This window comes from Carassius gibelio, chromosome B8 (assembly GCF_023724105.1).
Source record: "Carassius gibelio isolate Cgi1373 ecotype wild population from Czech Republic chromosome B8, carGib1.2-hapl.c, whole genome shotgun sequence".
Taxonomy (NCBI): domain Eukaryota; kingdom Metazoa; phylum Chordata; class Actinopteri; order Cypriniformes; family Cyprinidae; genus Carassius; species Carassius gibelio.
In genome coordinates this window covers 7037883-7053020 of record NC_068403.1, presented here as the reverse complement: position 1 = coordinate 7053020, position 15138 = coordinate 7037883, and the positions used below count along the sequence as shown (strand labels likewise).

Sequence of the window (15138 nt, the reverse complement as noted above, 5' to 3'; positions counted from 1 at the left end):
GTACAAGCACATGGCCTTGTCTTTGGGCCATGTGCTTGTGTTGTCTCGTTCCCTTGCCCCGCCCCCCTTGTTATCCTAGTTGTCATGATTGCCTTACCTGTGCCACCTGTTGTGTCTTGATTAGTTGTCCTATTTATATCCCCTAGTGTGCTCTGTCTTTTGTCGGTTCATTGTTTCTATATATGTTTCTACATGGTTCCTGTGATTGTTAGCTTGTGAGATATTGTATCATTGTTACCCCTAGAAGTCGTTGTGTTACCCGTGAGTGTTTTGTTTGTAGTTAGTGTTCTAGTGTTTAGAGTCGTTGTTTATCGTGTCAACCCAGTCTTGTTTAGTTATTTAGTCTCTGCCTTAGTCATTGTTTTCCCCCTCGTGGGTTTTGTTTTCCCCTTTTTTCCCGTAATAAATCCTGTGTTTTGTGCATTCCTGTCTGTGATTGAGTTCATCCCTACCCTCCACATAACAGAATGAACCAACCAGCAAGGAGCTCAGCAGACAGGATGTCCACCGAGCTTCAACAACGTCAATTGGAGTTCTGCCAGCAATGCTGGTTGTCGTCCCCCACTGTCAAGAGGAGTGTCACCCTCCCGGTGTCGTCCCAGGGGGAGTGGATTCTTAACAACTATGCCCGGCTGTGTGAGAGTTTCTCCCAGGAGGAGCCGCAGAGGTCCCCACCATCTACCCAGCTGCCAGTGATCCCAGAGGGTCGTCTCCTGGCTGTTACAACACTGGGGGATCAGGCAAATCCCTCTCCGAATCCTGAGGTGCCTCCCACACCCATCAGTCTACCTCGTGGGAGTCCGCTTCGGAGTCCTCAGCGACGGAGTCAGCCCTGCCGGAGACTGAAACTCCTCAACCAGTCTCAGACCCAGCTGTGACCTCTGCACCGCGGCCAAGGAGAAAGAGGAGGAAGAAGGGGTCTTCCGGTCCTGTGTCTCGGTCTCCTCCTGAGTCAGCGATGCCTCCCGAGTTCGCAGCAGTGAGCGCTGATCCCGAGCCAGCAGCGGTGAGCGCTGGCGTCCCCGAGCCAGCAGCGGTGAACGTTGATCCTGTACCAGCAATTGAGAGAAATGTGTCAGCAGTCGTGAGGGCTGAGGAAGCAGCAGAAGCGTTGTTGCAGTCTGTCTCGGCTCGTAAAGAGATGCCTGTTATTATTGCTGCCAAGACTCTGTCTGATTATTTGTCACGTCTTGTTCAGATTTTAGAAGTCCCTGCCAGTCCTGTCTTGTCCCCAGACCCTGTCCCCAGAGGTCCCGAGCCAGCCGCAGTGAGCGCTGGTCCCGAGCCAGCCGCAGTGAGCGCTGATCCCAAGCCAGCCGCAGTGAGCACTGATCCCGAGCCAGTTTCTGTCTCCACTGATGTTGTCCCGTGTCCAGTAGATGTTGTCATCCTCCTAAGACTCCTGCACCACCCACCCTCCCTGTACTCCCCCCCCCCCCCCCCCATGAACTTTATTGTCCCGCCTCCTCCCCTTCCTTGTTTGTTTTTTTTGATTTTGCCACCCTAACCCTGCCGTAGTGTATTCATGTTTGCCTTTGTTGTTATTTGTCATGTCTTGTTGTCTTTTGTCTCTGTTTCAGTCAGTCATGTCCCGTGTTTGATGTTCCCTTGAGGATAAATAAAGGAAGAAAGAAAACGCATATGTGATGAGTGGGGCGGGGCCGAGGGACGTGGGAGGAGCAAGGCCCGTGGAATGATTGGGAAATCAGTGACACCTGCGACCCACCGCCAGTCTCGAATCCCACGTAGGAGATGGAAGGATATAAAACTGGAGCAACATCAGTGAAGGACGAGAGAGGACCAGGCCTGGGCTTTGTTTTATATTTGCTTTTTTTGTGCGCATCAGTCATCCGTTAGGGGCAGATGCGCTGTTTTGTGTTTATTTTGAATTATTAAAATGATGTTTGATTGTCCACCGGTTCCCGTCTCCTTCTTCCCGACGATTATGGAGATGTTATTACAGTGGTGCCGAAGCCCGGGAGAAGGAGGGACGCGCTGCTGAAGATCCCTCGCCACTGTGGTGAATCCGCGGTGCCATGGAGCAGGCGAGGAGTGTGCCGCCATGGACACTCGAGGCGGTGGGCTGGAGCGAGTTGCCGGGGATGGGCGAGCTCGCTGCCGCCCGCCCGTGATGTGGAGGGGCAGTTGCCGTCGGTGAGGGAGCGGAGGAGTCGGCACCGTTCGCCAGGGGGCCGGAGCCTGCTGCCATCCACCGGAACTGGGAGGAGCAGGGAACGGGGACTCCTGCTGGCTGCCCAAAACCGGAGGAGCCGTCGCCGTCCACCGGGCGGCGGAGGAGTGTCGTGGCGTCCGCCGAGAGCCGTCCAGTGCCACCACCAGGCACTGCGGAGGAGATCACCCAGCTGGTGGAGGGCCGAGCAGCAGTGCGTCTGGGAACCGGAATTTATTTTTTTTTTTTTTCTCCTCTCTCGTCTCTGTCGCTCCTCATCCTTCCATCTCCTTTTCTCTCGCCTCGTCTGTCCTACACCCAGGTTCCCGCAGGTCCGGCCTGCGAGGGGCGATGGGGTATGTGACGAGTGGGGCGGGGCCGAGGGACGTGGGAGGAGCGAGGCCCGTGGAATGATTGGGAAATCAGTGACACCTGCGACCTACCGCCGGTCTCGAGTCCCAGGTAGGAGATGGAAGGATATAAAACTGGAGCGACGACCGTGAAGGACGAGAGAGGACCAGGCCTGGGCTTTATTTTATGTATTTTACGTCCGTGAGGGGCTAATGCACTGTGTTGCATTTATTTTGAATTATTAAAATGACGTTTGATTGTCCAACGTTTCCCTCCTCCTTCTTCCCGACGATTATGGAGATGTTATCATTACAACGAACAATAGAAAAAGAATAGAACAAGCTCATGTTAGAGGTATTTTTTTTGCTTTTGTAAAATATATAGAATACAAAAAGATTAGAAAAACTACTGTTTTTTTTTTAAGAAAACAAGCAGTAAATGAATACTGTACGGAATGCAAGTTTTTCATTTTGTTAAAGAATAAAATTAGAATAGAAAGTGCTATAGTTTTGAGGGTCAAATAAAGATAAAAGTGATGTTTAAAGTCGATTCTTGAAGATGGTTAAGGACTCTTTGAAGGCTGCTTGAATTGAGTTGGGCAGGTTATTCCACCAGGAGGGAACATTTAATTTTTAAAAGTTAAAATGAGTGTGCTTCTTTGGGATCGCACAATCAAGTGACGTCCACTTGCAGAACACAAGCTTTTAGAGGGCACATAAGTCTGAAGTAATGAATTTAGGTAAAGGGGTGCAGAGGCAGTGGTGGTTCTGTAGGCAAACATCAATGCCTTGAATTTTATGAGAGCAGCTATTGGTAGCCCGTGCAAATTTATAAACAAGAGGTGTGACGTGCATTCTTCTCGGCATCTTAAATTAATCTTGCTGCTGCATTCTGGATTATATATAAAGGTTTGATAGAATTGGCTGGAAGACCTGCCAAGAGAGCATTGCAATAGTCCAGCCTGGACAGTACAAAGAGCTTGAACAAGGAGTTGTGCAGCATGTTCTGAAAGAAAGGGCCTGATCTTCTTGATGTTGAATAAAGCAAATCTGCAGGACAGGACTGTATTAGCAATGTGGTCTGAGAAAGCTGATCATCAGTCATAACTCCAAGGTTTTTGGGATGTTTTTGAGGAGTTATGGTTGATGTGCATAACTGGATGATGAAATTGTGATGAAACGATGGGTTTGCTGGAACAACAAGCAGTTCTGTCTTGTCAAGGTTGAGTGGAAAGTGATGGTCCATCATCCAGCAAGAAATGTCTGTTAGACAAGCTGAGATGCGAATAGGTACCGTCGGATCATCAGGATGGAATGAGAGGTAGAGTTGAGCATAGCAGTGATATGAACAGCCATGTTTCTGAATGACAGAACCTAATGATGCCATGTAGACATGTAAGAGAAGTGGTCCAAGAACTGAGCCCTGAGGCACCCCAGTAGTTAGAAGTTGTGATGTGGACACCTCATCTCTCCAAGATACTTTGAAGGACCTATTTAATAGGTAAGACTCAAACCACTGGAGTGCAGTTCCTGAGATGCCCTTTGCCAATAGGGTTGACAGGAGGATCTGGTGATTAGCCGTGTCAAAAGCAGCGGACAGATCAAGCAAGATAGGTATTGAAGATTTGGATTCCACTCTTGCCAGGCTTAGGGCTTCAACAACTGAGAGCAAGGCAGTCTCAGTTAAATGTCCACTTCTGAAGCCAGATGGGTTGATTTCAAGGAGGTTGTTCTGTGTGAGAAAGGCAGACACTTGTTTGAACACAGCTCGTTCAATTGTTTTTGCAATAAAGGGAAGAAGGGAAACTGGTCTGTAGTTCTCAAAAATAGATGGGTTGAGGGTGGGATTCTTAAGTAGTGGGGTTATACGAGCCTGTCTAAATGTTGAGGGAAAAAGACTAGTGTGCAGGGCTATGTTAATGATGTGAGTGAGTGCAGGTACAACTGCAGGAGAAAAGGCTTGAAGTAGATGAGATGGAATAGGTTTAGGCGGACAAGAAGTAGGATGATTAGAAAGGATGAGTTTGGAGACTTCTGCCTCAAAGAGTGACAGGGTGTGAATGAGTGTATGTTTGCTAGTAAGATGTGTTGACAGATTGTGGTGTGGAAAATTGTGCACTGATGTTTATACAAATATACAGACCATACATTTCAAAAGAGAATTTCCTAAGGACAAAACTTAACCCTTATTTGACCTCTTGTCTGAGGTAAGAGAGAGAGAGTAAAAGACAAAGGTAGATTGTGTGACAGGAAATAGAAACACTGAAGGTGACATATCCCTCAACCTCAAAAAACCATCCCAGAACTCATTGGTGGCAATCTGTGATAAATACACAGTGCTGTCTTGCTCAGAGGGTGACATGTGTATTTTTATGTTGCCGGATGCCAGCAGAGCTGCCTGTGAGAAGGGATTTTGAGTTGGCAATGTCACGGCCAGACATCAATCTCAAACTGACAGTGGAGATCAGACTCTGATGTGACACCTCCCTCTTCAACTGACCCACAGGGCTCACCCGAGTCTCATCTGCTCTGACTCATGAAAAACAGCCGCAAACACACACACACACACACACACACACACACACACACATTCAAAACAGACGGCAGCGCAGACAGTCATATATGATAGAAAAACACCTCCAAGGTCCTGATTCAATAAGCTTACCACTGAAGCGCAGTACTGATGATGGTGTTGTGGCATTGTGCCACTATGATGTAAAACATAATATCAGTGATGCTTTATGCCTCATATAATATAAACCTGACTAAGTGCTTCATTTCTGGGAAGCAAAACAGGGCTGTTACAAGTGCATATGATCACAAAACAACTAAAACATCCACAACTTTTGTCAGTCAGAAAGACCATATGAGTGCTACTGTGAGGATCATGGATTCCACAGGAAGTACTGGTAAGGTAGGAAAAGGTTAACAAAAGATATCTGTAAGCTGACCATAGCAACTACCTTTGCATGGTAGTTAACATGGTGAATAAATACTGTAAAAAATGTATTGCTCATTACTATTACATATATTGTATTGTAAAACTAATGGGATCTTATTGTAAAGCGTCACAGTTTAGGACTTTATATCTTAATATATTTTCATTCTTGTCTTTACATTTATGCATTTTCAGTTGCTTTTATCCATAGCAACGTGCAGGTACACATTTTATCTGTTCATGCAACTGGTAATTGAATCTATGACATTGGCACAGCTTATTTTATTTATCATAATTGCTACTTTAAATCTCACAATGTGACATTATTTCTTATATTAAACTTTCTCACAATTACCTATTTGATTTTTTTATTATGAGGCAGAAACAGGCTTTCTTAGATTACTGTTAACAACCAATTTCATATCGCATGCAAAAATTGCACATCTCAAAAATAGTTTCTAGAATTATCAAAGTTTGCAAGGACTATTCAAATAATTGAAAGACACATTTCAGCTAATGTAGTCAACATTTGCTTTGCAGAGCGTTATAAACAGGCCCCATGGTGCAATTATTTTTAACAGAATTTTAATTTTTTTTGTCCATGGCGATCTGTTTTTGTCCACGGTTTGGTCAAATGGTTGGACACTTCACATATTTAACAGACTCTGTTTGTCCAGAATAAGATCATATATTTACTATTTGTTTTTTATATGAATATATTTTCAAATGAACTAATGTGATGTAAAAACGTAATTATTAGCATCATTACTCCAATCTACGGTGTCACATTTGGAAATCATTCTAATATGTGATTTGATATGCCATTTTTTTGATGAATAAACTTTTCAAGGGAACAACATTTATTTAAATATTAGTGACAGTCTTCACTGCCACTGATCAATTTAATGCATCTTTGTGGAGTAAAAGTATTAATTCCTCAAAAGAAAAAAAGAAAGAAATTTTACTGATTCCAGTTATGTAGACTTTCAAAGTCATTCAAGAGTAAGATAAATGATGAAAATCTCTCCCAGATTTCTCAAGTGTTTCTACACACATAAAAATGCTTCAGATTATACACACTGGGGTGCATAAATCAATGTAAGAGGACAGATGTCAGCATAACTCTGCTCCCTATCTGAATTTTAAACCCTGATTGTTAACGCATGAGCAGACCCACAGACTAAAGGGATTCACATGCCAGCCCTGTCAAAATAATACAAGCTTTCCTCTTTTTTCCCTCTTGAAGCCCAGCGCAATAATTGACAAGAAAGCCTCCACATGCTTTTAAGGGATAACTGAATTTGGCCATCACACAGACTTGCATATAACGTTTATGCACAAAGGAAGCCATATCAAATTCTCTTCTAGGCATTTACAGAACTCAGACATTTAGAATGTAGTAAAACAAGGAAAAATGAATTTCTCAGGTGATACCACAAAGGCACGTGTTTGTCCTTGAATTATACATCCACAGTACAGTAACCTGCTGAGAAAGCCAGTCATCTTCCGCCGGCACTGCAGTGCACCTGGGCAGTGGTTCACAGCCAAATGCCAGTCATGAATATCGGTGCCAACTTCAGCCAGACTCCCCGGTGTCATTGCTCAATGCAACTTGCCAACATTTCCAGCATCGTTTGCCCAGAGAGGTCCGTTTGATTGACAGTGCGGAGGACATAAGTACTGCAAATAGTCTGCACTCATTTCATTTCGCGAGATTGGATATCATTCATCGTTTGTGGCGTCTGCTGTGAGAAAGTGTTGTGTCATCTCCGCGTGTTTCCACCGTGTTCTGACCCATAAGGTGATTATGTAATGATGGCCCACAGTGTTCTCAGTACAGCGGTTCAGAAAAAAGTAATTATGGGCATTGTGTCCCGTTTCCCTCCACCATCTGTCTGCTGTTAATTACCTCTGCTTTTCTCTGTGATCAAGACGAGAGCGGTGGTGGTGTGGAGGGAGCTGGAAAACATGAGGGAAGATACCAAGGGAGGATCCTATCTACAAAACTGGTGTCATATTGGGATGCAATAAACGAACAGTTGAGTATCAGTTGTGGAGGTCAGTTTGAATCCAGCTTGCAGCATCACTGTACAGTACAGTATAAGTTACATCTTTAAATTCGGTTCACAAAACCTGTTTGAATGATTGGTTCACAAGCAGCTCTTGGATTAATGGCTTACTTAATCAAGAATAACTCGGACTGACTCATAGTACAGTATTCAGTATACAGTATTCATTCAGTGCTGAAAGAACAAATTGAAATTCTGAATCAAATTTCAAGTCATATTTTTTGTTCATCAGTTCATTCGGTTCACAAAACCAGATGTCTGAATGAATCCTTTGCAATTCTCAGTTACTCACTTAAGTGTTTCTCGAATTTGCTGACTCATTGACTAAAGAATCTATTTCAGATTGACGTACAGTAAAGTATAAATTGTCTGTTACATGTCATTTATTTTATTGTCATTTTTTATTTGTTTAATTCGGTTCACATAACCTGTTTAACTGTTTTGTTAACAAGCAGGGTTAACAACTCAGTCACTTTTTAAGTTGTTCAAGTGATTCTTGACTCATTGAATCAAGAATCTATTTTGAATTTTCTCTATTTAACAGCATCCAAATAGAAAATGGCTCAATAAACCAACTCTTTCTGATCAGCAGACTAAAACAAAAATATCATATATTAGTAAACATGCTGGTTTAATAAAACTTTGAAAAAGACTTGTAGGCTTTATTATTAAGGGTCAGAAAGCAAAAAAAGAAGTTAAAACTAACTGATTATTATGTCTACATTCACAACAAACCTGTATAACGTTACTGAGATTAAATTACACAAGACCTCAGTGAAATGAGGCGGATGCCTTCTCCTGACAGACATCGGACTGAATCACAGTTTCAACATCACAGGGGATATCCAGAAGAGGGAAGGACAGAGCACAGGGAAGAACGGAGGAAAGACAGAAGGCTCAGGAAGGATTAGAGGACAGAAGATGATGAGGAGAGGGGGCAGAGGAGGCCATGGGAAGAGAGATAATGACCCTCTCGTGTTAACCCTCATCTGTGTTTCACTAGTTGCTGTTCTTGTGTCTATGTTTTTAACCTTGGGATTTCTCCTTGAATATTAAAAGTGACTTTCTAAACATATCTTGCTGACTGACGTTTTGCTGATATGTGGTCACAGTTTCATTTGTTGATTGAACATCACTAGCAGGATGCACATTTCCAGGAATACATGTGCTAGCCTGCCTTTAAAATGAACTGGAAAGCTAATAGAAACATTTCTCCAGTTCTTACACCTTGATTACACCTTGACAGATGGAGGGAAGAGCCTGCAGTCCACAGGGTTCAAAGGTCAGACACATTCAGCCCTGTCGGCTGCTGTTTGCTGCTCGATGGGAAGACGCTGACACGGTGACGCACTCAAATCTCTTTAATCTTTCCCATAAAACACAGGAGAATGTCACATCCCCCACATGAATCTATTAAACATGCCGTCCTCCACAAGTAATGTGACATCTTTCTGGAAACGACAAATGACATTCCAGCATGCAGAATATGATTGATTGAGTATATAAATATGAAAATCACCTTATTAAATACTAATCAGCAGAGCACAGGAGAACACATAAATGTGCCTCACCATCACTGTGTGTGTGTGTGTGGCCAAACGTGCAACCTTTACTTGTGCCCTTTAAATAAACAAAGGTTAAAGGGCACCACGTGATGGTAACGAGTTACACTATAGGCTGTTAATGAGCAAATTCCAAAAAATGATTTTTGCATCCTTGAACAGCTCTGCAAGGAGATATTTATAAATAAATGGTCAAGAAAATATGTACAAATTATTTTAAATTATTTAATTAAAATCTATTATATATACAAACGCGCGCACGCACACACACACATACATATATTATATATATATATACATATAATGTATATACTAATATATAATTTATATACATATATTACATTATTATAATACAAATTATATACAGTATATGAATATACTGTATATAATTTATATATTAAGACGAAGTACTTCAAACAAGCATTTGATTTAGAAAAACTTTGTAGCACAAGGTTAGTCATAAATATTTTTCTCCTCTCTACGTTTTCACCAACATACTGTTCTCCTAGAAGAAGAAAAAACATCCAATCCTATTGCCATTAAAACAATGTCACAATGCAAAAAAACAAATAAAAAAAACAAAACACCTTAATGGCCCTGAAATGGTTTAATTTAATTTTAAGCTAAATATTTTACTTCATGTTCTTGAGAGGAGAATCAGTTTGCCAGTACAACAATAAGCATACTGTAAGCATATACATCTAAATAAATGCACACTCATACTTCCCAGTTCCAAAGTCCACTGGCATCCACCTGGAAGAAAGAAACCATGTGGTTGTCTTTTTTCAGCAATTCATTTCAAGGTCAAAATCATTTTCAAAATCTAGCTTGAAACAAACCATGACCTCACAGTGCACTTCACCCTATTTAACATTCATTACAGTGACATCCATTATTTACAAGCTCATCAAAATTGAAGTAATGAAAACATGTTTAAGCTTGTCTGTTCCAAATGGGTTGGCTTTACTGGATACTGGCTGCTCACAGAACCACAGTGTCCTGACACATATTGACGCCTGCGGACAAACTCGGCATCCTAAAAATGGGACACATGATTGCTGTCCTGCAGGCTTCAAACGTTTCAGCCTTGGGAGGAATGTCAGCAAAGATCAGCCATTCTCTTCAACACGGACATGCAACTAATGCTAATTACTTTTGTTTGTTTTTGTGCTTTACAAGTAGATGAACTAATGTTAATGTAGTCAATTCACCGGGTTATTCAGGATCAATGCAAAGTCTCAGTCAGCTCTAGGTTTATTTGCATTTTGCAAATGTTACAATATTTTCCAAAAAAGAGCAGTCTGTTTTGGTGTACCACTGAACCTTTGGGATTTAAAACCTTCTTGATCCACATTCTCATTAACCTTTCAGGAATTTTGACAGTATACAAAGAAAACACAACATCTCAGACAACTGCCCAAAAAACTCCATCCAAAGAAGGGATTTTGACGGTATACATGGAAAACACAACATCACAAACCGGGCAACAACCCCTAATTGGCTGGTTTTGTCATCTGATTTTACCCAGATTTGACAATTATGAGAAGAGGGACAAGAATGTTGTGCCACTATTTCATCTGAACAGCATTTTAGACATTTCACAAAGGTCATTTACAAAAATAAATAAATAGTGCTTTCTTTCAAAACATGCCACTGTCAATCAAATATCTATGAATATGATAGGCAGAGATGGATATAGCAATGGTTACGTGGCTCTGTTATGCAGAAGAACAGCTCTCTGGAGACAGAACGATCTATTGGACCTCTGGGAATAAACAGTGCTGGCATGCTGCATCACAGTCGTAGATCTACTCATCCAAATTGATCAATCAATACGGAAGCATTAATCTGGCCAAGTGATGTCATAACACATCCAGAACAGACTGATTAGAAAATGAAATACGTCCTCCCACTCGCCTTGAGCTGAAGATTCACAGCGTTTGGGACGGGAGGGAGAATGCCTCTGCTTAAACCCACACACAAACATGTATTACACTTTAATGGAAACAACACTGCTTAAACAGAATTACTGTGCTTTTAAATGATTGACTCTGTAATTACAGCCCACAACGTGAAAGTGGCAGGAAAGTAGGCTAAAGCATAATGTGAAAACATAAATTTTGCTCTTTATTTCATTTTTAATGACAGTTTTGCAGCGCTAGGATCTCATATACAGGACTCCAAAGCAAATAAAAGCAACCGAATGTCTGTCGCTGGGTGGTCAGAGTGGATTTATCGCTTGTCAACACTTGCTGTTTTCTCCTCTAAGGTCACAAAGACACAGCCGCTTGTGAAAGAGGCACCAAACACATCTTTCCCATGATCCTTAGCAAATCTGAGCCAACCCCCACATAAGAAAATTAAAAAGAAATACTGTCATAATGTCCAAAGCTGTAAACACAACATTTAAAGGAACAGTTCACTCAAAAAGTAAAATGCACATAGATTCTGGTTTGGCATCAATGATGCAACATGCAAAATCAACTGATGTATCTAATATCAAAACTGTTGCTATACTTACTGATGGATATTTGTATGTAAGTGAATAAGATAAGAACCACAATTTGCCACTTGCTATTACCGGTAAAGGCCATTAAAACTTAGTATCCGATTTCTTTTAATAAATATGCATATCTAAATTAGTTGTGCCAACTTTAGCATATGGAACACTTCAGAGCCAACAGACAAAACCACAAAACTCTAACTTTGAGTTTTAAATAATTAATGATTTAAATAATTAAATCATGCAAATATTAAATTAAAATGAAGACATTTATTTCAAAGCACCAAACAATTTGACAAAACTTGACAAAGCTATGATACGACTTACGTACGAATTTGAAATACAGCACTCATATCGACTACTTTTTCATATTTTTTTTTTATTTTTTTTTGCTTGGCAGTCTCAGAGCAATCTCATCTTATGAACAAGAGCGGCATCAACATTTTGCTAAACTTCTCTTACAGGTCTGAGAAAAGATGAGGGGTAAGTAAATGATGACAGAACTGGTATTTTTTGGGTAAACTGTGCTTTAAAAACAAGGTGAGAGCAACACAACATCCTACAGAATAAGCTCCATCTAGAGCTGTCAGTCTGGTTTCAAACAAGCACAAGTGTCATCAAGACGTCTGCCTCAGAGTTATTTGTCATTAATCTAGATGTTTCTGTCTCTGTCTCTTTGTCTTCCCACACTCGGTGACCACATGTTGTGACAGTGAGCTGCCGCCACTCTACACATCAAAACACCCCTGCTTGCCAAGAAACACTCACACAAAGATGATTTCAATAAAACCAGACTATAAAACACCAAGGCAGCGCGTTACAAAGAGAAAGACAAAGTGTTAAAGAAGTTAAGTTCCTCTCCTGCTCTCCAAAGGAGAGGAGAGGGGTCGCTCTACCTTTCCCTCCATCCAGCAGAAGCAGATGTTGCTGGAGGTGCTGAGGATATCCGTAATGAAGCCCGTAATTCCCAGACGCATGGTGACGGCTCAAGAGGGACAGATGGATGGCCGGAATGAAAGAGTTGAAGATGAGAGAAGAAGGGAGGAGAGGTTTGGGTCCCTGGATGTTGTCAGAGTGGAGAGTGAGGCGCGAGTGGGAGAGAAGAGGAGAACGAGACAGAATGAGAGAAAGAGAGAGAGAAGGTTGTTGCCTCCTCCTAGCGCAGGACCCATGCACTCCGTACACACACACACTCACACACAACAGGTGCAGCCCCGAACCGACCAGCCAATGGCAACTGTCCTCCCCCTCCTCACACACACACACACACACACACAGATAAACATGCATCCAATAACAGTCAGTCGGCTGCACGCTGTAGGGTGTCTGTGTGTAAATCTTCCTCAGCATGTGGATGTGACATACAGACTTCTAACAAACACAGGCTCTCAGAAACAAAGTTGTAAGAGCCGATGGGATATTTGTTCATACAGATTAAAATTCAAACATTTGGGACAGTGAGGATTTTAAATGATTCTGAATATGCTCAGAAAACCTACATTTATTTGAATGGAAAATAACTGTGAATCGTTTCACAGTTGTCATTTCTTTTTGTATTTGAGTATATTTTAAAAATGTATTCCTGTGACAAAGTGTGTTCCTGTATTCCTGTGTTATAACGCCTATTCTTAAGAAACCTGGGACAGACACAAAGAATTTTGCTAATTTTCGACCTATTTCAAATCTTCCGTTTCTGTCAAAAATCCTGGAAAAAATTGTTGCTCATCAGCTCCGTGAACATCTCTCTTGCAATAATTTATATGAGCAGTTACAATCAGGGTTTCGTGCTTTTCACAGTGTTGAAACTGCACTTGTAAAGATTTCTAATGATCTATTACTAGCGGCTGATGCTGGTCTTCTATCAATACTTATACTTCTTGACCTTAGTGCAGCATTTGACACCATTTCACATCCAATACTTTTGAGCAGGCTGGAATCTATTGGAATTACTGGTATGGCTTTAAGCTGGTTTGGTTCTTATCTTACAGATCGCATTCAATTTGTACAACTTAAACAGTTTAAATCAAAACCCACTTATGTTGTCACTGGTGTTCCCCAGGGCTCTGTTTTAGGACCTCTTCTGTTTATTATTTATCTTTTACCTATTGGCAGCATTTTTAGGAAATATGATATCCACTTTCATTGTTATGCTGACGACACCCAACTTTACCTGTCTTCTAAACCTTCTTCTAAGTTTCCCTCTTCTGCTCTTGGTGAGTGCCTAAGTGAATTAAAAGATTGGTTTTCAAGTAATTTTCTACAATTGAACAGCAGTAAAACAGAAATTCTTCTTGTTGGTTCAAAAAATACAATAAGTAAGTCAAATATTTCTTCTCTGGAAATAAATAACTGTTCTGTTCCTCTATCGAATCAGGTCAAAAGTTTAGGTGTCATTTTTGACACAACTTTGTCTTTTGAATCTCACATAAATAGTGTTACCCGTTCTGCATTTTTCCATATTCGCAATATAAGTCGTCTGCGCCCTGTCCTTTCACTCAGGAGTACTGCTACGCTTGTGCATGCTCTTGTAACATCAAGAATCGACTATTGTAATGCTTTGTTTTATGGGCTTCCTTCCAAATCTCTTCATAAATTACAGTTAGTACAGAATGCTGCAGCTCGAGTCATTACCAAAACTTCCACTTTTGAACACATTTCTCCTGTTTTACAGAAGCTGCATTGGCTCCCGGTTAAATTTCGTGTGAATTTTAAAATTTTACTTTTAACTTACAAAGCACTTAACAATTTGGCTCCTTCATATCTCCATGATCTTCTTCATATACACACTCCTTCCCGCACTCTAAGATCTGCTTCTGCACTTACACTTGTTCAGCCACGCACTCGGACAACTTCTCTGGGGTCACGAGCTTTTGGCTTTGCTGCTCCCCATTTATGGAACTCTCTTCCTGTAGAAGTTCGCAACAGTTCTAGTCTCTCAGTTTTTAAATCTCGTCTTAAAACATATCTGTTTAGGCAGGCTTTTATGTGATTTAATGTTTGTTGTTGTACTGGTTTGATTGAGTAATGTCTTTTTTTTAATGAATTGTGTAAGGTGTCCTTGAGTGCCATGAAAGGCGCCTTTAAATAAAATGTATTATTATTATTATTATTAAAGCTGAATTTTCAGCATCATTACTCAGGCTTCAGTGTCACATGATCCTTCAGAAATCATTCTAATATGCCGATTTGCTGCTCAAATATTTCTCATTTTTGAAAATTGATGTGGTCTTTAATATTTTTGTGGAAACCATAATACACGATAATTTTTTTCAGTATTCATACAAACTTCGAAGGAAAATCAGTTTAGCCTTTACAAAAAAAAAATTAAAATTTAACAAAGAAAGAAAAACCAAAACTTCCACTTTTGATCAATTTAATGCATCCTTATGGAATAAAAGTATTATTATTTTTTAAAATCATACCAATTTCAAACCTTTCAGATGTCATGCACTGTGATCAGCAGTGACAAAGCAACACGTTCGCTTGTTGGATGGAGAAGTTCATGTTCCTGTGTGAGTGATATCATTTCTTTTAATGATATAGGAT

At 41.0% G+C, this 15138-nt stretch overlaps 1 protein-coding gene across 1 annotated transcript in view; it reads right to left on the bottom strand.

Moving 5' to 3' along the window:
* The window catches only part of LOC127963294 (tight junction protein ZO-2), an 82327-nt gene extending 69664 nt beyond the window's left edge, over nt 1-12663 (bottom strand). The window contains exon 1 of the mRNA XM_052563113.1: nt 12489-12663. Coding sequence (XP_052419073.1) covers nt 12489-12569 — 81 coding nt within the window. The 5' untranslated portion in view covers nt 12570-12663. The remainder of the gene's footprint in view (nt 1-12488) is intronic.
* Nucleotides 12664-15138: the final 2475 nt, after the last annotated feature.